The sequence below is a fragment of the Coloeus monedula genome (assembly GCF_965178545.1).
Source record: "Coloeus monedula genome assembly, chromosome: 3".
In the NCBI taxonomy this organism is placed as follows: domain Eukaryota; kingdom Metazoa; phylum Chordata; class Aves; order Passeriformes; family Corvidae; genus Coloeus; species Coloeus monedula.
The window spans coordinates 24,771,695-24,796,027 of NC_138783.1; the positions used below are offsets into that span (position 1 = coordinate 24,771,695).

Sequence of the window (24,333 nt, forward strand, 5' to 3'; positions counted from 1 at the left end):
GACTGCAGGAGAAAGCATCTCACTTTGCTTTGGTCTCAGACTACCACCTTCAGGCTTCCCAAGTAATTGCCCTTGCACATCACAGACAGGGAAACTGAGGCCTGGGGAGAGCGGGAGGAAAACAGCTCAAGGGAACCCACTCCTGGCTTCCCAGGCAGCAAATGGCTACACGCAGAGCAGCTGCCTTCTGAGTGCCATAGGCTGGTTTGTTTGGGACTGCCACCCTTCTCCCGGGACAGCACTGCACCAACTTTTTTAAGTGGTGAAGATAGGGACTGCTCAGAGCAAGGGGCTGGGGAGCAGATGCCTGCTGGGATCGTTTTCTAGCCCCATGGAAAGGTGCCTGTTCATTCTGTGACTCACCTCTTGTGCCAGATTCATGAAATGGAAAGGTTTGTCTCTCTGTAGTCAGCAAGAAGATACACTGCTCAAACCAAAAAATCAAATAAGAATGGTTAAAAAATCACCTTTGCTATCCTTTTATTATCCCTCCTCCTTTTCAAATTAAAATATTTACATGAACTCACAGCCTTTCAATGTAGGATTCTATTTATGTACACTTATTAATATTTATGATGTTAGAGGGTGCACTGCAATATCCCTAAAGCCCTGCATAAAATCCCGATTAAGGTCAGGGAATGGATCATATTGAGATGGCTAATGTGTTCACAAACAAATTTCCTTCCATACATTCTCCAGACAGATTTTTTTTTTTCCTGTGGCTGACACAATCCGTTTTGGGGTTTTTTTTTTGTTTGTTTGTTTGTTTTTGGTTTTTTTTTTTAGTTCTGGGACAGATACAGATGGTGGAGTGTGTTTTATGGTAACTTGAGTCACAGCAAAGTATCTGTCTGAGTTGCAGCCCTGTAATCTCAGGGCATGCAAGTATTAGTGACGAGAGACAAGGCACTTATTCCTTGATCCCTCTCAGCAGCCAGGTGGAAATAATTCTGCCTTTTAACATGTAAAGCTTATTGCTTAATATTTTGAACATGGGGCTGGGATTGAAAATGCCAGTGCCTACCCTACCTGGTATCCAGCCAGTACTGAGACCAAGCTCCAGCAGAGGACACCGATATATTTTCCTAGTTTAGTTTGCCCATGGCACAATGCTCAGACTTCAAAGTAAGCGGAGGTGGAAGCACCTCTGCTGAGGGCAAACTTCATGAAGAGCAGTCACAAGCACGCCCATCTGGAGCTTGTCACAAAGCACGATGTCCAGGAAGGTTTGATCAGGATTTGTAACCTTGGACACCTAAAGGAAGTGTCTCAACACTGGCTCTCAGAGTTGCACTCACAGCTTATGCTAAAGTTCTTCTCTTTCAGGCCACAAATGTATTTCTGTTTCATACATGTTGCCTCAGTCCTTTCTTATTATTGTTTTGGCATTAGACAAAGAGTTTGTATGGAAAATAATTTTCACACTAGTGTTAAATTCCTTTATTCCTTTACTTTTGCTGTCTTCCTTTACCCTTGATGAAGTCTCTCATCTTCTCCTCTCTAATAAGCCATGCAAACTAGACATCTATAGGTAAATATTCATAAATTGCTGAAGTCCATCATTAACCTTAACTCTGCCTGTGTATGCCTATGCATTTATGACAGAACTTTATTCAGCAGTGCTGAGGAGAAGCACATGTGAGGAGTGCTGCTAATGTTGTACATTAGGGAGTGTTCAAAGAGCAGTGTTCTGCAGAGGAGCAGGGGGGAATGTGCCAGGGGGGAGCTGCTGTGGGCCTCCAGTAGCCCGTACAGTTTGCATGGGGCAGCCAGCCCTGACGCAGTTTCACTGTTTGGTTCCACCTGGAAGTGTGTGGACTGACCACGTGTTTCCTCCCTGCAGACCCTCCCACCATCACAGAGTCCAAGAGCAATGAAGCGGCCACGGGACGACAAGCCTTACTGCGGTGCGAGGCATCAGCAGTGCCCACACCTGATTTCGAGTGGTACAGAGATGATACCAGGTGAGGCCTTTAGCTCGCCTCTTCCCTCCTCTCTTTTTTAGTCCATTGAAAAGAGGTTTCCTGTCATCCTCCCCATCTCCTCTCAAACAAATTGCTCCTTACAATCCATTTGAGTCACAATGTCCCATCCGACTCGGCAGAGCCAGCGTGGTCATGGCTGGAGGAGGCAATTTCTCTCTGCACTGGAGATGCTGATGGAAATGCAGACGATGGAGCTCTTGCCTTAAAGTCAATTATGGGCCAACACCTGATTAATACAATGCTCATGTGTTACGTAGCCCATGATACAGACCAAAAAGTAGGTAGTGTTAGTCTTAAATTAGGTAATGCTGCTCTAGGTGCATTCTTCTAGGAGAAGGAGCTGCTGAGGCATGAGATTCCCTCACCTGTCTGACCTGGGCCTCTCAGTCTTGCATATGAGAATAAATGAGAAGAGAAAAAGGATCTGTCCTTTCTACCTGAGCATTTATCTGGAATTAAGAAAGTTGTGTTATTACCCTACATTTTAGGGTAGCCAGCCCTGAACAGGGTGCCCAGGTTCAGGGGTGACTCAGCATTGGTATATGCGCATACTGTGAATCAGTGTGTTCCACTAAGAATATTTTGTTTAAGTACAGACTAGCCTTCAGCTGGCCATGGTGTGTTCACTTCCAGAGTGACTCAGTGCTGGGTAAATGCTTCCTCCCTTTCCCTTGTCTTTCCTTGGTTCTCCACTGCTTTACCAGTGGCATTTCATCCCACTGAACTCCTGTGTTCCTTTCATTCCCTCTTCCTGTTTTCCATCCATGCCTTCTCTGCTCTCTTTCCTCTCGCATCTCCTCCCTGCTTCCCTCTATCCTCACCTGCCAGCTGGGCTGAATGACTTTGGTTTGCTGTGTGCTGAGGAGGGATTTCCTTCCCAGTCCACAGCTGCTGTTGCCCTATACACCTCTCCTCCTGTCTTCCCAGGATAAACAGCGCCAATGGTCTGGAGATTAAGAGCACGGGGAGCCAGTCTCTGCTGATGGTGGCCAATGTCACTGAGGAACACTACGGGAACTACACCTGTGTGGCTGCCAACAAGCTGGGAGTCACAAATGCCAGCCTATACCTTTACAGTAAGTACGGGAGAGGGTGAAGGGAGGCTCTCGCAAAGACACAGCTGTGTAGGAAGAACACGGTGGCCAAAACTCAGGAAGGCATCTTCTTGACAACCCAGCACCCTTAAACCTTCAGCCATGACCTGGCTTGCAGCACTCTGCTTCAGATACCTACGTGTTCATACTTGCCTTGAAACACAAACACAGCCAAATCAAAAGGTTTACAGTCAGGCCCTTTGATTGACTGGCTTTGCTGAAGACAGATTTTGTTAAAATAATAAAAATGTGTTTGTTTTAAAGCTGGAAACAAAAAACCCTTTAGAGTGACAGCCCCTTTAATAAGTAGACAGAAGGCCAGGGCTCGGAGGATCTATGACAGCTGAGAAATGACAAGTAATTCAGAGAGATGGAGAGAACTAGCCACCGAGCCTGAGGAGAACAAGACAGAGTCAAGAAAAAGAGAAATTGGTTTGAAACTGGAAGGGACAGAAATGAGAAAAGACAGAATGATTTTAAAGGGATATACCATAGGGAACATGGGGAAAAAGGTAATCAACAGATGAAACATGGAATAAGGTTCCTTGGATCTCATTCTGCTACCTTTCAGTTACTGAGTTTGTCTTAGTAAGTACAAACAGACAGAGGCTGGGACTAGACCAAGCTCTAGAGAAGAGTTTCCTGCTGGTTCTGAATTTTGCAGCTGATTCAAACCTTAACCTAAACAGAGCCCTTTCCCCTCACCGACCATCCACACACACATACAAACTGCGGTGTATTCAAAATGCAGTTCCTAATTCCAGGTCTCAAACTTGGGCTAGACTTGGCCCACATGTTATTGGCATCAGAGATAGACTGCAGCAAAATGACCCACTCACTCAAATGGCCACGCAGACACAAAAGTGACTGATGGCAGTGTTCCTCTGACGGTCCCAAATTGAATTAAAACACTCATGCCACGACCTGCATGTCCTTTTAAACAGAAAAAAAAAAAAAAAAAGCTGTATAAAGCAGTCTGTATGGGATGCAGTTTAGTCTAGTTTCTGCTCTGTGTGGTCAGATTAATCAAACCACAAAAACACCCCAAAACTGCAGTTTGGTTAACAGATATAGTGCAAAAGGATAAATCCATGGGCATTTTTTGTCTACCACCTTTGGATTTATTTCATGGCAGTTTGAAGTTTTGCAAATTTGGCTATATTTTGTGGCAGTTATTTTCTAAAGAACAGATATTATCATAAAAGAACATATATTTGACTTCCTGTAGCATTGCAGCACACAAAGCAAATTTCTACTTTGAAAGTCTTTTCACCCTGGTCTTGTGACTGTCATGAGATTCAAAAAAAATCCTCAGGCAGCAATCTGGAACACAATTTTCAAATACTCCAGATTTGTTCTTGCTGATATTAATATAATTCTAAGTTTAGAATCCATTATTTGTGACTGAATTCTAAATTTGGCCCTCTCTGTTGGTTCCTGTTACAGAGATGAACTGAAATGCATCACTGAAACAAAAAATAAAATGAAATTCAATAATGCATATATGCACATATGATTTTAGCTGGAGGGTTAGTTTTGCTAGAGAAGCATTTTGTATGACTTCAGAACTTCACCTCAAAGGATCTCAAAGGATTTGCTAGCAATGAATAAATATTTTAATATCACAAGTCATTTAGAAATGGGTGAATGTTGTTAGCACCATTTTGCAGTAGGAAGTTAAGGTACAGAGTGAAGAAGTGGTTTACCCATGGTCATAAAATGAGTGGCAGAACCTGTGAGAGACCCAAGGAAACCTTGCACAGTTGCTGTTAACTAGTCCAGGAGGAAATGTGGACATTCATAAAGATGACTTGCAACAGTGAGGATCCTACTTTAGCCCCCTTTTGACATGTATGAAGAACACTTTCCTTCCCTCAACTTGTTGGATTTCGTTTATAATTTTTTAGAAATTCAAGGCTTGTTTATACTGGAGGACACTAGAGAACTTCACAAGAGCCAGGAGAATGGAGGTGCAGGAGCTGAGAGAGATTTGATGATTTTCAGTGAACTCTTTCTAACTTGTTTTTGTTGCTTGGTTAATCCCTACTTTTGCAGTGTGCAATTGCTTCATATTGTTTCAGGATATCTCTGTTCTTCTAGTTAGTGTGGAAGAGAGAAAGAGAGAGAAAAAAATAAATTCAGGCAGACTACAGCTGGTATTTTGAAGGTTAAGAAATCAGGGGGGAAATGAGTGAAGGGAATCCAGCATCATAAAGATAAAGAAAGCCACTGAAAAAAACCTACAAGCCCAGATGAAAGAAATGCTGTAGTGATCACACGGTAGCTGAAATAACAGGTAATGCGCATTCCCAGCCACACACCCAGACAGAAAAATAAGGCAGTGCCAAGTTTTTGCAAGGTACAGAAGATACTCAAATACTTGGGAGTGTTTTTCATCCCTGGAATCAGAGATTTTATTTCCTTTTTAAATAGAGAACAAGCTCACTGTAGGGCAACATCCCACTGGGGAGGTAAGTACAGCGATGGTTCCTCAGTGTCCCATTGCAGCACAAAAAAGAATGGCAGCAAGGAGTGAAGAAACAACCAGAGAGTTAATAATGAGGTACTGGCAGCTTCGCCTGAGGTGGAGGGCAGACAGGGAGTGAGCGAAATGATATGAAAGAACAGTTTAGCAATAGAGAAAAATTGGTGGCTACCATTTCATGAAATCTCAGTCAGCACTGAAAAACTCTCAGAGAGACTGAGTGCCTTAGATGTCAATGTCATAGATAGAAGATGCATTAAAATACAAAAGCAGCTCCCTTGAGCTGTATGAATAGATAGCTAGTGATCTTCCTTAAAGGATGTAGCAGCAGGATTGCCTGCTGTAGGTGGAGAGATTTATATCCCTCACTCCTGGAGACTGAGTTTACAACATAAATACGGCCCCACCAAAGGTTTAACTTACCCAGGAAACTGTCTCCAACAGCAAATATGGAATATGTTTGTAGAGAGGGTACTCAGGAACAGTTTGATGATACAACTGATCTAATAGCTTTCTGGCATCCCTTCCCTCCCAGTCCTTTTGCTCATCCTGCTCTGTGCCACATGGTTTTGTTGTTTCACTTATTCTGCCACCAGTGGACAGCCCACTGAGCCAGTCCAACCTGCTAAACCAGTGAATAAGTAACTGAGCTTTACTGCTCATCTCTCTAAAATGCCCCAAATGTTTTCTTTTGTTGTACTGAGCTGAACTAGTTCATGGCTGGGCTCAACAGGCACCAAAGCCCATGCAGGAGAGGAAGCTGTATAACACATCTGTGGGTATGAGGAGCTGGGAGGCAGGACCATGTTTGGCAGCATTGGTGAGCCAGTAGGTTGATTCAGCTCTGCAGAGCCTGGGAGCAGGGTTTGTAAACACCAAGCACAAAAAAGGGACAGTAACACACATCTCTGTGAAAATCACCTGACAGAGAGGCAAAGCCAGGGCTGCCATCACAGAGCAACAGAGGTGAAAAGCGGTGACACAACTGAAGGGAAAGGGTTCTTCCTCCAAGTGTATTAGGAGGTAGGGAACATGTTTTCTTTTTGTTTTACTCACCTACCAGTGCTATGAAAAGCATCATGAGTGAAAGTCACAATTTGTATCTTAACACATGCTACACAGAGGTGTATATATATATATACACACACACAAATGTTTATATACATGTGTATATATATACATATACACATAGCAGATACACATTTGCTGGAGGAACATAGGTTTATGTGTAGGTGAGTATGTATATGAAAACATGCACCTGTGTGATGTGTAAGCAAACCCACACACCCTTCCACAGGCACACAGAAGCATGTGCAGTACCTGGTGCATTCTAGCAAAGCAGAGAAAAGAAAAAAAAGCTTTTCCAAATTAGTTGCCTTCTGCCTCCTGCCGAGCTAGCCCATCCCATAGTCTGAAACAGGAGACATCAGCACAGTGCTGCACATCCTGATACAGTCCTGCTGGCTCAGTTGGCTCAGTTATAGGAGACTGTCACCATCAGCAGGTCCCCTGCTGCATTCTCTGCACCCTTTGGGGAATCAGCAAACGCACAGGTGAAGCAGAAGTTGACAAGACAGTGCCAACTTGAGAAGCTTCAGGTGGAGCCTAGCAGTTTTGGTTGCAGCAAGGCATGTTCCTAGGAGCTGGTGTTAGCCTCCAACTTGTCATTATTTGTTAGCATCCTGCCACAAGTGTGCACACGCTGACACCCCTCCTTCCGTTCTGCCCACGCTTTGTTGTGCCTGAGCATTTGGTTACGGTGGTGGCTGCTGGGGTTTGGAACCTTAACTGTGGCCAAAATCCCTCCTACTGCAGACCCCGTGTTTTCCCCAGGGCTGTCAGTAACGGGGAGACTCAGGAGACAGGAAAGTGGTTTGGGCTGACAGTCAGAGGGGGCAAGGCTGAGACACTGCTAATGAGCCAGGGTGGAACAATAAAAGCAGCACACAGTGGGAGAGGGGAACAGAGATAGAGTCCTTGAATAGAAAGCAGCATGATAATGAGGCCATAGTGCTTTGCTTTAACTGCTTATGCTGTGCAGCCTGCAGCCTGCTGTGCAGGAAGAAGGTAAAGGGGAGTTGAGTTATTTAACCAAACTAAATAACAAGGAAGTCTTGTCAGCACAAACAGCCTGCTTTCGCAGAACAATGGTCCCCTGTTGCTACATAAACACAGAGATCCAGGCTAGACTTGTATTTGATCTCCCCTGTGCCTGCTGTGGATTCAAACAACTCCATTACCACCGTGAGGGGAGGAGTTCTGCCAGTGTCATAGGGATGGGCCTGACCTACTCAATCCTCATGAGCTCCAGTGAGGCAGAAACTCACTCTTTGAACCAAGGATACTGTAGAAAGACCATTAGCCTCCAAATAGCTGGGCCTAGGTGATCAGAGAATAATAGTGGACTACTGATTTATCCTGCCAAGCTCTGTGTCCATCAGTTGTGATGTTAGCAGGTAAGCCAGGAGACAACTCATTGCCCCAGGCTTACCAGCTGTTGCAGCTAAATGTCTACCTATGGATCAGTCCATGCGTGGGAACTTGTCTCAGTCAGTACAAGGCATCCAGCAAGCTCCAAAGGCAATGAAAGGAGACCCAGTGATAATAGTCAAGCCTGGGGACCTTGTATTCTTGGTTTTGTGCCTGGCTCTGCCAACAGTTCAGCATTTGACCTTGGGCAAACTGCTTCCTTGCTCTGTGCATCACCTGCACCATCTGCGAAGCAGACTTAGCACTACTGTTAGACTGAGGTCTCTGATACTGGTTTCCCTCAGTGTCTGTGCAATTCTTTTGGGATCCTTTTGTGGAAGAAGCAAACCGTGAAGCCAGCAGTGACGTATGTCAAAGTGCTGCTGTGACGTATAACGAGGACACATTATAAAAACCCTATAAACAAGAGAGCAGGCTCTGTGCACAACTGGAAGATGACGAGTCTGCAAAAACTCTGTTCCCCTCAGAGGACAAAAACTCTAAAGGAGCAGAGTGCCCTTGAGGATTCACCAGGGTGACTGCTCCCATGCACAGATCCTCAAGAGTCCTCTCATTGTCAAGGAATCCAGGGTGGAGAAGGTTCTGGGGAGGCAACAACTACTCATGGAGGACTTCCACAACTCACCTCTCTGCCAAGACTAGCTTCTAGGCAGAGGTGTAGCTAAGAGGAGCTGTAGAGTGATGACATGGGTGGCCTTAAAAGTCAGAAGGAAGATATGGCGCATCAACTCCAATTACCTTCACTGCAGGTGCTTAATCCCTCTTGCTGTTTGGCTGTTATTTGTTTAGTTTTTCAAATTACTTCTTTCTGACTCCCAGTCCCAAGGGATGTTGATGTGTATTAGGCATGTTGCTAGCAAAATGCTCTGTATATGAAACCTACTCTAGTTCATTTAATTTGGGGATGGACAACTCCATCAGGTTTGTATCTGCTGCTTGCTTGGTGTGAAAAGTGGCTTGTCCTTTTCTCCTGCATGTTGCTTATTGTTTTTTTTCCCCCCTTAGAACGAGTTTTACCCACACTCCCCAATCCTTTTCCAGGTCAGTATATGTTTTATGTTGAAGTAGCTCTTTAGCCGGGTCATTCTCCGTCATCCTGACAAATGCTCAGAGCTAGGCATGGGCAAAACAGCTCAGAAATGTAGGAAGATAAGGGCTTTCCCTTCTCATTTAGGTGTCATTTTGTCTTTTCTGCTCACCTTCCTCATCCTTCCCTTTCCCCCCTCCCTCTTCAACAAACCAATCAACTGAACAGCAACAACCTTTAACCAAGCTTTGAGCCATGATGTTGTGTTGTCACCCAGGTCTGGACAGTCTTTAATGAGGTTCAATCTCCCTGCAGACCTACTCCTAAAACAAATTCTCATCCTAAGCTCTCTTTGCCCACTTGTTCAGATTTGGATCAAAAGCATAAGCAGAACTAAATTTTTGCAGAGACGGTGGAAAGGACACAGAGAAAACTAAATGTTAAAACACTGCCAGAAGGTTTTTTTCACTCTAGTTGAGCATCCTATCATCCACCATGAAACACTTTGTTTTTTCATGCTGTTGTCCTACCTCTCCAAGTCTTCCAGTCACATAGCCCTATACGTGAGGCAGAGAGCATGAAAAGAGGCACATGGTGAGGTGTTACTGTCTGCTTTATTCCAAAAGGGAAGAAGGTATGGAGGCAAAACAGGGTCTGGGTGTTTTTTCTGTCTCTGTGCTGCCCACTCCTGCCTCGGGTGCAGGCAGCATGGTCCCAACATCCATACGAGATCTGGGACGTGGTTGTGATCCTTTCATTCTGAAAAAGCACAGAAGCCAGAAAGCAGGCTACAGCATTTGAAAGTGGTGTTTGAAACTAAATCAACATAAGGCAGCATATCCCTGTGTTCACTGAAAAAATCTTGGCCTACAGCTCCTCAGTATCTTTATTTTACTGCCATATGAGGAAGATGCACACAACTTATGGGTTGCTCAGAGACCTAAATTGTTAATGTCTGCACGGAGCTTTGGGATAGAGTGTTATTAGGAGCCCATGTTGTTTTGCAAAAGAGCACCTGCTTGAACAAAGCACCTGCAGGTACTCCCATGAAAAGAACAATAAATGCTGGGTGTTACACATGCTCCGTTTAACTACTCTGCCGTTTTCAAATCAAGCTCTGCTCTTGGCAACTTATTCAGGCTCAGGATGTAGTCACAATTGCCTATTTAAAAGGCAAATCCACAAATACAATTAAAGAAAAGTACCTAAAAAAAAAAAAGGAAGGGGGGAGGTGGAAATCAAGCTACCATTAAAATTAAATCCCAGAGAGTGATTTGTAAATAACATTCAAGGAGCTGAGAAAAGGAGTAAAGTAGGCCATTGGGAACCTACTGTGGAAAAATAAATCCAATTAAACACCATTATCTTATGTATTGCAAATGAAACTTGTGCTTGGATATGAAATTAAAGTTGCTGAGGCTGTTTCGGATGTAGGGTTTTGAGGAGTTTTCCAATTTTAGGTGTTCTTTTTTTTAAGCAGAATTTTCAATGACAAATATTTTTGTCTGATGAAAAACCCAGGGCTCTTTGGTTTTATGATTATTTTTATTATATATCCTTAAATTCCACAGGCAGGCAGTGTTAATTTTTTTCATAGCCAGCCCTGTTTACAGCTGGTTTTGAATTAGGAGCCCATTAAGCTAAATGATAAAGCAAAATCTGTGAGTGAGCAAGGCCAGGATTCCCATTACAAATACACCTCCTAATCAACTTGCCAAGGCCATCCTGCACAGCTTTAGTTGATCCTTTAAAACACTTTCCCCTCCATCTCTGAAGCTGTTATTTTTTTACTGCTCCCCAGTCTCCTGAGATCATCTTGAAGGACGTCCTGGTGGGACATCACTCCTGTGAGGAGTCTCCAGGAATTTGAGGTGCCAAATGCTGGTATATCTCCAGTGACTCAGGACATGCCAAGAGGATTTTGCAGAGGGGGAAAGTAGATCTTAAATACTCTGGACCTCACTTGTTTTCTGAAAGCCCCTACCAGCTTCTCCACTGTGGGCCTTCAGCACAGATACTGGTGCTTTTTGCATGTCCTTTTACTGTGCTGCTCACCTTCAAAGAAATCTTGGGCATTAAATTTTGTTAGACCTTTTTCTTCCTATAAGTTGATGTTCTGAACTGTAGTCCTCAACCCTCAATTAAGCCATTCCTCAATGACCAGAATCACAGCCTTCTTCCTCTTTCTCCCTCAATTTTCATTTCTGTTAATCCTCAGTAACACTTCCCTGCCCTGTGGGGTTTTGAGCATTAATTTAAAAGGAAGGTGATTTGAGACAAAGAGAGCTGTAGTCCTGCTAAGCATTGCTATCATTAGCTGGCTGCTGTGGAAACATCTTGCTTTCAGGCAGGCTGGAGACTCAGAAGCAGCCCATTCAACTAAACAAATTGGACTTGAATTTGATGAGACAGTTTCCTAAAATGCTGGTGGAGTCCAGCTGATTCAGCTCTCAACTGAGTTGTCCTTGAAAAATGTTCTAGCCCTCCTGATTCTGCAGCCAGGCACTCAAAATGCCTTGAAATGTCTTCTGGGATGATGCCACATCATCACATCTTTCTGTCTGCATCGTAACATCATGTTATAATGGGCTGACACAAGACCTGGCTGTCACCAAGCGGGGGCCTTACTGCATCATCAGGTGCTTTTTCAAAAGGATTTTTCTTCTGGAAGAAGAGAATTTGCTCATTCCACACCACATCTGCCAATGGAAGGCCAAGTGTGGCCACTGTTGAACCTCAAAGGGACCTGTCAAAATTATGGCACTAGCTCCATCTTTGTCCTTCATTGTCCCTTGTCCTTAGCCCTTTGAACATGACTCCTTCCCCTGTGATTAGAACCTAGTGCCCACATCAGAATGGTGTAGCCAGACCAGTGGGCTTCAAAACCTGTGCGTCTTCCTCACAGGAGTTTTGTGATGAGGGCTTGCCAGAGGCTAAGTAGGGGCTTTCTCAGTGTGGTTAGCTTGATGCCCTGGGAGCTATGCAAGGGGGATGTGGTGTTTCAGAAAGCAGCACATCCACAGCTGCCCACAGGGCAACAAGTGTGTCAGTCTTTGGGGCCTGATCAGACAAAGTCATGGCCATCAATAGGTTGACACAAGATTTATAGCAGTAGTGTGTTAGCAATTAGCAGAGTGGGAGGGAAAAGGAGAATGAGGAGTCCTGTCTTTCTGCCAAAACGTGCACTGATCGGAGAATGACCCTGTGTGGCTGTAGATCGTAGATAGTCTCCATTTAGCTGTAGCCTGTGTAGCCTGTACTGTCACTAATGCCTTCATCAGGTGGGTGGGAGCTGGGGGAAGGGACTAGAGAGATGTTCATTTGGGTCTGATGGCCAGAGTGGGAAACAGCGAGCATCTTTCTTTCTAATACCCTCTCAGTCCTCTTTCCTCTCTCTGGGTGTCCAACTGTGCAGAAGAGAGCTCCTCTGTTGCAGTGGTCACCTCCCACCCATCTCTGCTCTCCTTTTGCTTTCTGTAGTGCATGGCCCTGCCAGTTCTGCTGAGCTGGCTGCTCTCGTGTCAGCAGGGTCTGCTTTGGCAAAAGGTCCCTGTGCTTCTGACAGCTGAGTCCATCAAAGCTAAGGAGAGAAGCGTGGGGGATTACAACAGAGACTACAGGCTGTAAAGGGTTACCACTTGATGGGGGTTTGCTCACTAGGCAGTCAGCCCTCCCAGTATGATGTGACCAGCTGAAGGACCCATCCACCTCTGGAGTCCTCTTCACTGAGGCCTGAGGGTGCTTTCTCATTTGGGCTCTAGAAAAAGGGTCAGTGAAAATCCAGGCCTTCAGGTCTTTGAGACAAACTGGTTGGCAAAGCTGGGGAAGCCATAGCATAAACAGGCCCAGATAGACAATCTTGTCTTTTTGTGATCTTGACAGAGAAATGGAGAAAAAATAACGAGCAGAAAAAAATAATGGCCATAGGCACCAAGCACATGAGGGCATATTTGGAGCCATGGCAAGTCTGGTATTCCCATAAATCCTAAGGTATTCAAGGGACATACTTCAGCTCTACTGGTCACTCCACAGTGATGTGTGCCTGACTACTCAGGGTATGCCTCACTTCCCTGAAAGCTGTCTGAGCCCTGGGCATTGTCAGCTGATCACGCCCTTGGCCTGGGTGGGAAGCACAACTCACAGTTCTCCTTGCTTCCCACGGGTGGTATCCATGCCAATTTTCCAAAGAGCTCACTGTCCATTTCTGAGTGCAGAAGGGATTGGCCCTGCAGGATGGATGCTCAGACAGACCAAGCTTCTCTTGCTGCTCAGGGTCAGTGCCAGTCCCTGCCAGGGCTGCAGGCACTGAGGGCTGGGACTGCACTGGGTGCCAAGCCTGTGGGGCTTTCAGGCCAAGGGAACAGGAAGGACAAGGCAGGGTGAAGGCAGGCAGCCAACATCATAGTAATTGCTTCTTGCTATTTCATAGGTACGAGGCAAGGGATGGCACTGTAGCTTATTTTGACTCTGTGGTTTAAAGTGAGTAATACCAAAGTCAGAGGTGATGATAGTGTCTTCCAAAAGGAGGCAGTATGGCTGTAGACAGAAACAGCATCTTGGGAAAAAGAGACATGCCAAGAATTCATGCCAAGCTACCAACACTGCTTGGTGGGTTTTGCTGAATAGCAACAGACAGCTTCTGTTTGTTGAGATTGCTTAAAAAAAAATTAGAAACCAATCTGCTTCTTCCCACCCCTCCCAAAAAAAAAAAAAAAAAAAAAATGTGTAGAGAAAAGAAACAAGCTTTGTTAGAGAAAAAAGAGAGACACAGGGGAAAAGAAAGAGAAATGGCTTTACTGCCTGATCTGTTTCTGTACTTTCTGTTCATTATTTTAATTTAGACTGATGCATTCCAAAATGAGCCTTGGGTTGTATATATTTGCATAGTACAGTGTTGTGGAGAATCCAGTGAGTGAAGATCAGCAGCAGAGGATGGGAACTGAGTCTGGAAGTCCCAGAAAGATATTCCTCCAATCTGAGTCCTTGCAGTGGGATAAGGAAGATGTTTCAAGGTCTGTGCAGTCACCGGTGTGGCTTTGCATGCATGCAGAACAGCCCTGCAGAACAAAGGTCAGGGCACAGCAGTCAGGTGGGAGAGTGGAGCTTGAGTGGATCCAGTGGGGGAGAAAACACATAACTGCACTGCAGAGATTAGAAACAAACCCATGGAAGAGTGACAGCCATGAACAATCAGTTGTCTGATAGGCACAGTGATAGTGTTACTGCTGTAGCATGGACAGATTACCCTGCAGAACAGAGCTGGGGCAGGCTCTAACCCTCCTGAGCCAGATATCCCCAGCCCAGAGGACATTCATAGCCTGATACCATCTGTATGTTATATGAGCTTCTGAAGTCATCAACTGAACTTCCTCCTTTGGAGACATTGAAGGCAACCTATTCCCACTGCACAGCAGGTGTACTTCAATCCTTGCTCTCTCCCTCTTGCTCTCCTTCTTGTGTTGAGCTGCCAGACAGGCTGGCTGGAACTGCAGAGGGCAGCAAAGAGGAGGATGAAGAACTGCCACTGTTGCCTTGATTTAATGCCTACATACACACAAAAATTCCTCCAATCCCTGTGAAAAAATGACCAAAGAGTAATTTCCACCTTCCTCCTCCTCCTCCTCCTCCTCTTCGCCCTTCCATTTCCAGTGTAAACCACTCAAGAATTTGCCCAACAAGCTGGCCTCCCCTCTGGTTATTGTCCCAAGTGAACAGTCTCTCCATTCACTAACCCATGACGGTAAGTTGGTTTAGGAAGCTGCAGGTTTATCTTCCCAGCTCAGGCAGTGCACTGGGCCCGCTTGTGAACCGGTTGCCATTCAGTGTCTGCTCTGCTGTTGATAAAGCACATTACACATGGCTGGGCTTGCATGATTAATACAGCTGTCTAAGCGCTCTTTCTAAAAACAAAAACAACCAGAAAGGAGAAGGGAGGTGTGGGATTTGGGAGGGAGGGTGTGCATGGGGAAAAAACCCAACCATTCCAAAGACATCAGGCTCACAGAAAAAGCAGAGCAGTCCTGGAAGGCCTTCGCTCCCATGGGCGAGCAGGTCTGTCAGGAGAGCTCCCCTGCCAAAGGGAGAGGCCTCGTGGCAAGGTGAGCAAGGAGCAATGTGCCTGGCCCTTCCCCAGCATCGCCTGCATGTCCCCCTGCAGCCTGGGGAGTGCATGCATGGATGGGAGATGGGGTCAGGCCCTGGAGAAGGATGTGCTCTAAGCAGCATGGCTTCAGCAGGGCCCGGTCAGGCAGCCCCTACGGTAGGTGTTGCAGCTACACAGGCACACTGACCCATGGGGACGCTCCCCAGCCACGTCACCGTACCCACCCTGTGCTCAGAGGCACAGCCCACAGGCACTGAGCAATCTCCAGGCACCCTGGAACATCTAATGAGGAACAGGAGTAGCTTCCTGCCTCTTTCCCCTTGCTCCAACTCATCCAGCTGAAGGCCAGCTCAGCTGCCTGTGTAAGCTACAATAACTTTCCCTTTTTAACACTGGTCTGGGAATGGGCTGTGGGAAGCCATGATGGCTTTCTGCTCCGGTTTTTCCCAGGCCTGGGAATTAAAGCCATGCTTGCACTGCTAGGGTGTTATGGTGACCAGGAGCCTCACTCTGGAACTGCACACACATGGACACTTCCATATTTTGATGAGAACTACAGGGAACACAAGGTACTATTTACTTAGACCTCACACTTCAGAGACATACACCAGCCCATGGGCCCAGCTTGACTGTCATGACATCTCTAACTCGCTGAAACACTGAGAGTGATATCCCTAAGAAGACTCAAGGGCAGGCTGGGAGGATACTCTTCTGCAGATACTAGAGAAAGACAGGAAGGGCAGAGGCTGCAGTAGGACTGCATTTCAGTACCAGAGTAACCTCAAGCACACTGGTCACTCTCCACCCCAATTTAGTTATTTTTCTGCTCCAGTCACCCCTAGGTATGTCCCCTGCCTCTTCATTTCTGTCCACAGCCACTCATATCTTTCCCATGCCACATATCCAGTAAAGCTTGTAGAAAACCATAGCAGGGATGAAGTGAGTAAACAGACAGACATGAAACTGATGAAAATATTAATTTTTCAAGAGGTTCAAGAGCCTCCAATTAGCAAACCTGCTTCCGAGGGCTGTGTGTGCTCTGGGTGAGGGGAGCTATGCTGTTTGTCTTCTATTGAGACACTGGGTTATGTGCTGGCATCACCTTTGGTCTGCTGTGCCCTACACAAGTGCTTGAGAGGTGAGAAGGAGAGGGATTGCTTTATCCTAGGAAAGTAAAAAGCAGAAAAAGTCAGATCTTCCCCATAATGACTCCTGAAAAAGTCTGTGCTATGTGGTTTTTTGGATGTTTTGCTTGTAGAATGAGAATCTTTAATGTGTGATTTGAAGACAATACAGTTTTAAGTATCTGATTTTGTATCAGTTGCTGGGGAAGGTGGGGTTTGGGGGCTGGGTGGTTTTTTTTTAAATAAATCTCCAGTTGCTAGGGAAATGAAAAGGGTGGGATAACAATTTCTTCAGCTATGAGAAAACATTGAAACTTTTTATACACACAGGACAGATCTGATGATGAAAGATCTGTGTAACCTTGAAACAAAGGTGGTCTTCTAGCCACCACCAACCTCACTGGTCAGGATAACAATTCAATTTTAGACTAGGATTACTGTAAAGCAGCTCCAGGGTAAATGGTGTAAGCAGACAGCTCTTGAACACCACGACCTTCTCAGAAAGACACTGAGAAATACAATTTCAGGGATATTCTTCAGACCTTAGGGAAGGATGGGTGAGCTGCATTACAGAATGAATCTTCATTCCTCTAAGACATGAGGTATGATAGATGAGTACTTAGTACACCATGAATGAGCTCCAAAACATGGGGAAGAACTGTTCAGTGCTAAAAAAGCATGAGCAAATTCTGAAATACATTAAACCGAGTGCAAAGATTGATAGACACCAGAGACATTTCCTTAATCTTGTTGGAGAGTTGCTGGAGGGCATCCTCCCCAGTTTGCACAGTGGTACTTGCACCTCTAGGAAAGCCAGCCTACTGCCACTGCAGTCACAGTCAAGTTTTAATTACAGGAGCAGAACTGGTAGTGACAATGGGGAATGAGCAGGCAATGAGCAAAATAGCTTTGACACTGAGAACAGGGAGGCAAAGAGAAGTGTCTTCTTCTAAAAGGAGCGGGGAGGAACAGGAAAGAAGTAAGAAAAAAAAAGCCCCAAATGAACCCTAGTAAGTAGAAGCTGGTAATCCCTAAAGCCTCAGAGTAGAGTGCAAAGCCCTGGAAGAAAGAAATTAATAACTTTCAAAGTATGACCTTGAAAATGGAATTAACAGTATTCCTCCCTTTTAAGCCTTCATGATAATAAAGATTTCATCTTCCAAAGCCCTGGCAAGAGAGTCAACAGACTAGGAAAAATTGCTTCCTGCAGAGCAGCTGGCAAATGTAAACCCTAAGACCCCCACAGGCCCCAGGGAGTGAGATGACAGAGGCACCTGCATGGTGCACATCCTCTTTCCCTTGTGCCTTCTCCTTTAGAAGTGGGGTGTTTTCTTCCCCTCCCCCCCCCATCCATTTTTGTTCCTATTTTTTGCTCAAGAAGCATAAATCCAGCCTTCACTTTAAGTAGAGTCAGCCTATTAACAACATGGAGCCCAGAGCTGCTCAGGGTGGGCAGCACCTGGAAAAACAGCAGGCTGGCTATACTTGGTTTGCCATCACTCCTTTCTTCCCATCACAGACAAGTTCTCCTAGCCCATCCCATGCTGCTTTCTGGCTTCTCTTACATTCAGAAACTCATGGGGACCAATTGCCCTCTAACACCAGATTTTACCTTGCACTCTCTGGCAGGATCCCAAGGGCAGATTCCCCAAAGCAAATCAAGAGCCAGGAGCTCTCTGATGGCCTTTGAACCTTCTCTGTGGGCTCTCTTCCATCAGCAAACTGCAGATATGTCAAGCCCTGGAGTCTTGTTAATGTAAATAAGAGAAAAATTGGCACCGGCTGTCTCTTCTCCTGCCTTCATTTTGGTTTACTCAGATGATGAGATTGGCAAATGTGGATGTGAAACATGTAGATGAGTGGATGATTTTTTTTCCCTCAGGAATGTATCTACTTTCTGCTTGCATCTCAAATGATCCTTTTTAAAGGTCTGTGTTGGGAATCTTGAAAGTAACGGGTTCAGTTTCTGCTGGTGATGATCATGGTGCATACATTTGGAGGCATGCCTCTGGTGATCTTGTGACTTTACTTACACATCCTGCCTCATTTGCTTCTTGAGCAAGGCTTACATGTCATGGCACAGTCTCCATCCCCCTCTCTAACGGGTCCCTTCAAGGGTGGTGTTGGTGTTACAAAAAGGAGCTGGAGGGAGTGAGGAGACACAAAGGGGAGTATCTGTGTGGAGGAAGTAGAATAATAGGATGGCTTGGGTTGGAAGGGACCTTAAAGGCAATCTAGTTTCAAATCCCCTGCAATGTGCAGGGGCACCTTCCACTAGACCAGGGTGCTCAAATCCCATCCAATCTGGCACTGAACACTTCCAGGAATGGGATATCCAGAGTTTCTGTGAATGTCTCACCACTCTCCTAGTGAAGAACTTCTTCCTTATGTATAATTTAAATCTACCCTCTTTCAATGTAAGACCATTACCCATTGTCATCACTACACGCCTTTATAAAAAGCCCTTCTCCAGCTCTTGTCAGCCCTTTTTAGGACCACAGTGAGGTCTCGTGGAGCCTTCTTGTCCCAAGGCTGAACAACTCTGACTCTCTCAGCCTGTCTTCAATAGGAGAGGTGCTCCAGCCCTCTGAGAACCTCCATGGCCCTTCTCTGGACTCACTGCAGCAGGTCCATTTTTATGCTGGGGGCCCATCATAAGAATAAGTGGAATAAGTAGAGTGGGTTAGAAACTTCACCCCCACCCCCTGCACCCTCGGTTTCTGCTGCCGTAGTGGGCAGATGTCCTGCTTTTTGTGTCTTCTAAAGAGGTTTTGCCGAGAATGCAGGTGCATAGTGGCGGTAGAAAGGTGCGGGCCGGTGGGGACCAGGTTCCGTGCCACATGCGTGCGGCCATCCGTGGCTGGCTCAGCGGCGGTGGCTCGGAGCGCGCAGAGCTGGCTCCCTTTCCTCAGCGTGTTCCCGGGGAGCTCTGCCATGCGGGACCCGGGGTTCTCCCGGGCGGGTGCGCAGAGTCGCCCAGCCCCGGGTGTTATTCCCAGAGTTTCCCATGCTCCCAGAGTTCCCAGCCCCTAGGCTGCCTGGGATGGCGAGGCGGGTTCGGTGTCCTTCGGCTGCCACCTCGCGGGGAAGGAGCGGCGCCTCGGCTGCGGCGTCCGGGCGGGGACAGAGGGACGGGGGGACCCGCAGCGAGCGGCCGGCCGGCCGAGCGAGGCTGACAGACAGGACGTACAAGCACTGCAGCCCCGCATGATGCCACACCTCCACCTGCTGCTGCTCGTGCCCTTTTCTGCACCTGCTTGTTGGCGTCTGAGCTTCACTGGGCACCACATCCGTACCTAAACAGCTCTGCTGGAAAGCCCACTTTTCCCCTGCAATTCTGAGCCTGGGCTGGTACTGGCTGCCTGCCTTTGCTGTCCTGGTACTAATGTCCTCTTCCCATAAGCACCATCACTCCCCTCTACCTGTCTCCCTCATCCCTGCTTTCCTGTGCCTGGTCAGGACCTAATTTCCTCTCTTTATCTCCCCTTTTCCCAGGACCTGTTCTCCTTACTTACCTAACCTTCATGCTTACATAAAGTCCTACGTTTCCCCATCCTCACCCTGGCTGACATCTCCTCTTGCCCTCTTCCATGTCTTGAGCTGAGCATTCCTGTATTGCCATTTTAATTGAAGATCTTCCATCGTATCATTTCCTGTGCTGTAGCCCAGCATTGGTACAAGTGCTCATCTTATCACCTCAGTCCACATTACTCCCTTCTTATCTCTCTCATCACAGCAGCCTTTTCCTGTGCCTCTGCCCAGACAAACTTACGTTTTTTCACCTCCTCACGCAGCCCCCAGTGGGCACTGCAGGCTTTCAGAGGCCAACACCAGCCATGAGGTAGGGCCTGTGCAGGGATAGCCTTCTGACCTCGGACACTGCTGCTGAGGCTGGGTGTCTTGCAAGTTTTCTTGACAAAAAAGCTCATCTCTCCCTTTCCTAGGAAGAGCTGAACAACCCCCCCCAGCTAATTCTTCCCACACGGAGCAGTTTCCTTTGCCTGGCTCTCCCATAGTCAGCAGAGGAGGCTGCAGAGCACGGAGTGACTGAGACCGTTTTAATCTAGACAGTTCAGGGAGCAATTAGTAGCAGCAGGTGTGCCAGGCCACCTCTTAATGTTGAGGTCCTAGAGTCACCGGAGAACATAGCACCCAAATTTAATGTGGGGCCACAATGTCATTGCTGGCAGCTGACTGCAGCTGTGTTTCTTCAAGAGCTGAGTGGGCTGTGGATATGGAAGTCTTCAGGCAGTCCAGAAGTGACCAGACAAGTTCATGGTAGAAGAAGTTAATCTCAAAGGGGTTCAGCTTCTGCTGGCTCATAATGACTCTGAAGCACAGGAGGCAGGCCAGTATGATACCATGCTTGCCATGTGCTGCTGGCTGGCCCCCACCCAGCACCCACAGAGGACAGGACTGAAGGTTAGACAAGACCCTTGGACTGGCCCAGCAAAGATCTTTTCTTGTGTTTTCCTCAGGCTGTTTATGAGGATGAAAGCAGCTCTTGGCTTTGCAATCTGGCTGTGGTTTGCTCTGAATGTAAGCAGCTTTTCCCATCTTCCTCTGCCATCTAATCCAAGTCCCCCCATCCTTCTCACTGTTCTTTTCCTACACTCTTCACAGGAGTAGGTGCAGTTCTTGAACCATCACATGCACAAGCACTACAGCTGTGCCATGTCAAGTCGGGTACAGTAGCACACGTCACCACTCCTGTCTAGTGAACCCTGGGCTAGGCTGCCTTGCAGCCCTCTGGATGTGAGGGCATGCAGCAACTGTTCTGCCTCATGCTGCGTGGAAGGGTTGGCCTGCAGGAGTGCTAGGCACTAGGGGAGATTGCTGGCACCCCAAACTGAAGGGCCTTGCCACCCCTTCTGCATCCTCCCTCAGGAGTATGTGGAAGTTCTCCCAGAAGCGTTAGGAAAAGGCTCCTGGAGCCTCTCTGTGCCAGGCTGGTATTCTGGGCTGTTGCACACAGGCAGGTGGGCGGGACCAGTGAGGTCACAGTGGCACAGCTCTGTTTTTCCCATCGTTAAATTCAAGGATGCAGCCAGGGTTACACTGCCTTGGGGATAGGGGTGGGATGGGGCTGCACATGGTCCCCTTCACCTTGTGAGAGCTACAGCTCTCTAAATCTTGGCCAAGGCTACCTTGTGGCATGGCACCTATGCAGATCACCCAGGCTGAACGTGTGACACCGATAAAGCCTTGGAAACATAGGATGCAGTGCCCATGAAGCTGTTGCAGCACAATTAGGCACCATGGCAGGGCTCCACCTGCCTCTGCACCAGGTATCGAAATGTCTCACATTTGGAGCAAGGAAGAGCAGTGCAGTTGTTCTAGCCTTGCCAATTTTCAGTCTGCTCCTTCTTGATTTTCTTAATGGGATCTGACTCGGTCAGCATTTAGGGTCTAGGGTCCCTTAGGGGTTTAGCTGTGAAATGCTGCCAGATATTCATATTAACTCATCAGCATCGGAAATCCAATTTCCTCTCCTGTCTGTGGTGGAAGAGCACCCCTTTCAAAGCTGTTCCGTGGTCACAGATTTGGCAGGGCTGTCCAATTGCCGGGGGATGAATAGCCCGGGATATTACAGCAAATTCCCAGAGCACAGGCTCAAGGGTACCGAAGCGGGAGACCACAGGGACAGCCTCGAAGCCCCCGGTGCCAGCGGAGAGGGAGCAGGGGAGGGCAGCCGGGTGGCCGGGGGGGTTTCTGGGGGGGCTCCACCGGGCAGAGCTCGGGGGCGGCTCCGCGCGGCGGCCGCCAGAGGGCGCCGGAGACCGCACCGCTGCTGATGCGGGACCGGGGTGGCGAGGGGACGTGCGGGATGGCGAGCGGATGTGCGGGATGGCGAGGGGATGTGCGGGATGGCGAGGGGACGTGCGGGATGGCGAGCGGATGTGCGGGATGGCGAGGGGGCTGTGACATGGGGCTGCGGGACAGGGATGGCGAGGGGATGTGCGGGCACGGTGAGGGGACTACAGGGCGGGGGGATTGCCAGGGGTCTGTGCCCTGGGGGCTGCAGGGATGGGCGATTGCGGGGAGTCTGTGCGCTCAGGGGCTCGGCGTCTGCAGCGTGCGTGTGCACGCCTGGGGGAGCTGTGCCCACGCGTGCCTGTCCACGCGTGCACGCTGGGGGTGGGCGCGCCTGCGGAGGGCAGTGTGCAGGTGTGGGGTGTGCGGGTTCTGCAGCACACCGTGGCCGCTGTGGAGGCCGGCGCTGCCCCCAGCGTGGGCGCTCACCCGTGGCCGTATGGGTGCCTCGGTGCCCACAGCAGCAGCTGCTCATGCACGCACATGGAGAGGTCATCATGCAAACATGGGCTGGCACAGCCTGAGGTGTGGCTGGGAAGGAAGGGTGACAGTGATAGAATGAATTGAAAATGGATGCTATTTCCTGCACAAAATTTCGCTCAAAGACAAATATTTTATTTTCTTCCAGCATTTTCACTCTCTTTCTTATTACGCTTGAGCAGTTGTTGTCCCCCAAGACATTATTTTGTGATAGAACTATGACCTTCCCGGAGTTTTCAGTACTTGTGACAGTAAATGTAGCACCCGTGGCATGTACTCTAGCTAGCTGTGCTGTCAAACCCAGAGATTCCATGTGGCCCCCAGGGTTATGTGCAGAGACTGCACTGGATCCCAGTCCTCCCAGTCAGCCTAACACACTGCCCAACACCTGCACAGCCTGCTGGTGAGAACAGCTGCTGGGGTTAGCCTGTGGTGTGGCACAGAAGATGATCAGGACTGCACGTGGAGAGGTTTCTGTAGCCAGCCCCACCATCTGACTGGGACACACAGGCAGCCATGAGAACATGTAACACATCATTTTTCATCTCTGGAGATGGGAGTTTTGGCTTGTCAGATGCCCTCAAACTTAGACACACAAGCTCAAGCAGAACAGAAGCCGGTGTGACCCTCTCCCAAGTCTTCCATCACACCACCTGTCTTTGTGTGTCCTCTCTTATACCTAGATATTGCAGAGGCTCATCTCTTCACCACATCACTACCACACCGTACCATGCCTCTGCCCCCAGTCCCCACCAAGCTCACAAACTCTGATCTGTGCATTTCGATGTATTGAGGCAGAGGTACCCAGCCAAAGCCAAACATCCCCTTGCCTGTGCATTGCATGCCACCATTGGCGCACATGCCTTTGCTCTGGTTGCATGGGCACCCTAGAAAAGTGGCAAAGAGGAGGATGGTTGCCACATGTGTGTTATGTACATGTCCATGTATGAGTTAAGACAAATAGTATCGAAGCCAAATAGTAAAAATGTGGTGGCTGAACATTTTTGTAGGGAACACACCCTGCCTGGTGTGCTCTTGTTTATTTGCTGTGCCAGAGGAGTCGTGTTTTGTGCCAAAAAGGGATGCAAATGGTCCCAAACAGCTTCTCCACAGTTATTTGACTGTGAGAGATGCTTTTTCTGAAACATAGGTGATGTAGGGGTAGTAGCTGAACTGAAACTTGTTCCTGAGTGTAGAGGAGGAAATAAAAAGAGTAAAAAAAACCAGCGTAGTAGGATTTGTGTGACAAGCCACAAAAGATGCACGTGGGCTAGCTGAAAAAGAAGCCATAGATGGAATATAAATTTTCCACACAAATCAGCACATACTTAATAATGAAAGAACAGAACTGGGGCACAAACAACTACTCTAGTAAGTGATCAGCTACATTAGGAAGAAATCAGACAAATGAAAATGCAATGGAATTTGAGGGACTCTGGAGACATCCTTCTTTGATTTGCTGCCTTTTGGTTACCAGCTCAAGTTTAATAGAGACCGTGCTGCTGAGCAAGCCTGTGGCACCTGAGCTCCACCCAGGAGAGTGGGGCTCTTCGCCTCTGCAGGCTGTGAGGGAGCAGTTGTACTTCAGTCTCATGGAGTTCTCTTGAACAGGGCCTTTTATAAATTTTTTTTTTGGCTCCCCTCTGCCATCAGAAACAGCATTTCTTGGTAGTTAGCATGACTTCTTTCTTCCATAGCAGGATCAGTTCCAACATAAAAACTCATCTCCAC

General features: G+C 47.5%; 1 protein-coding gene across 3 annotated transcripts in view; it reads left to right on the plus strand.

Annotated features, from left to right (window-relative positions):
* LSAMP (limbic system associated membrane protein) overlaps positions 1-24,333 on the plus strand; it is a gene marked incomplete at its 3' end in the record, with an annotated part of 307,230 nt that overhangs the window by 274,450 nt on the left and 8,447 nt on the right. Inside the window, exons 5-7 of one of the 3 annotated variants that reach the window (XM_082278778.1) lie at positions 1,844-1,964; positions 2,913-3,061; positions 9,060-9,099. In XM_082278778.1, the coding sequence (XP_082134904.1) occupies positions 1,844-1,964; positions 2,913-3,061; positions 9,060-9,099 (310 nt within the window). The remainder of the gene's footprint in view (positions 1-1,843; positions 1,965-2,912; positions 3,062-9,059; positions 9,100-24,333) is intronic. The other 2 variants (XM_082278779.1, XM_082278780.1) reach the window with 2 other exon arrangements.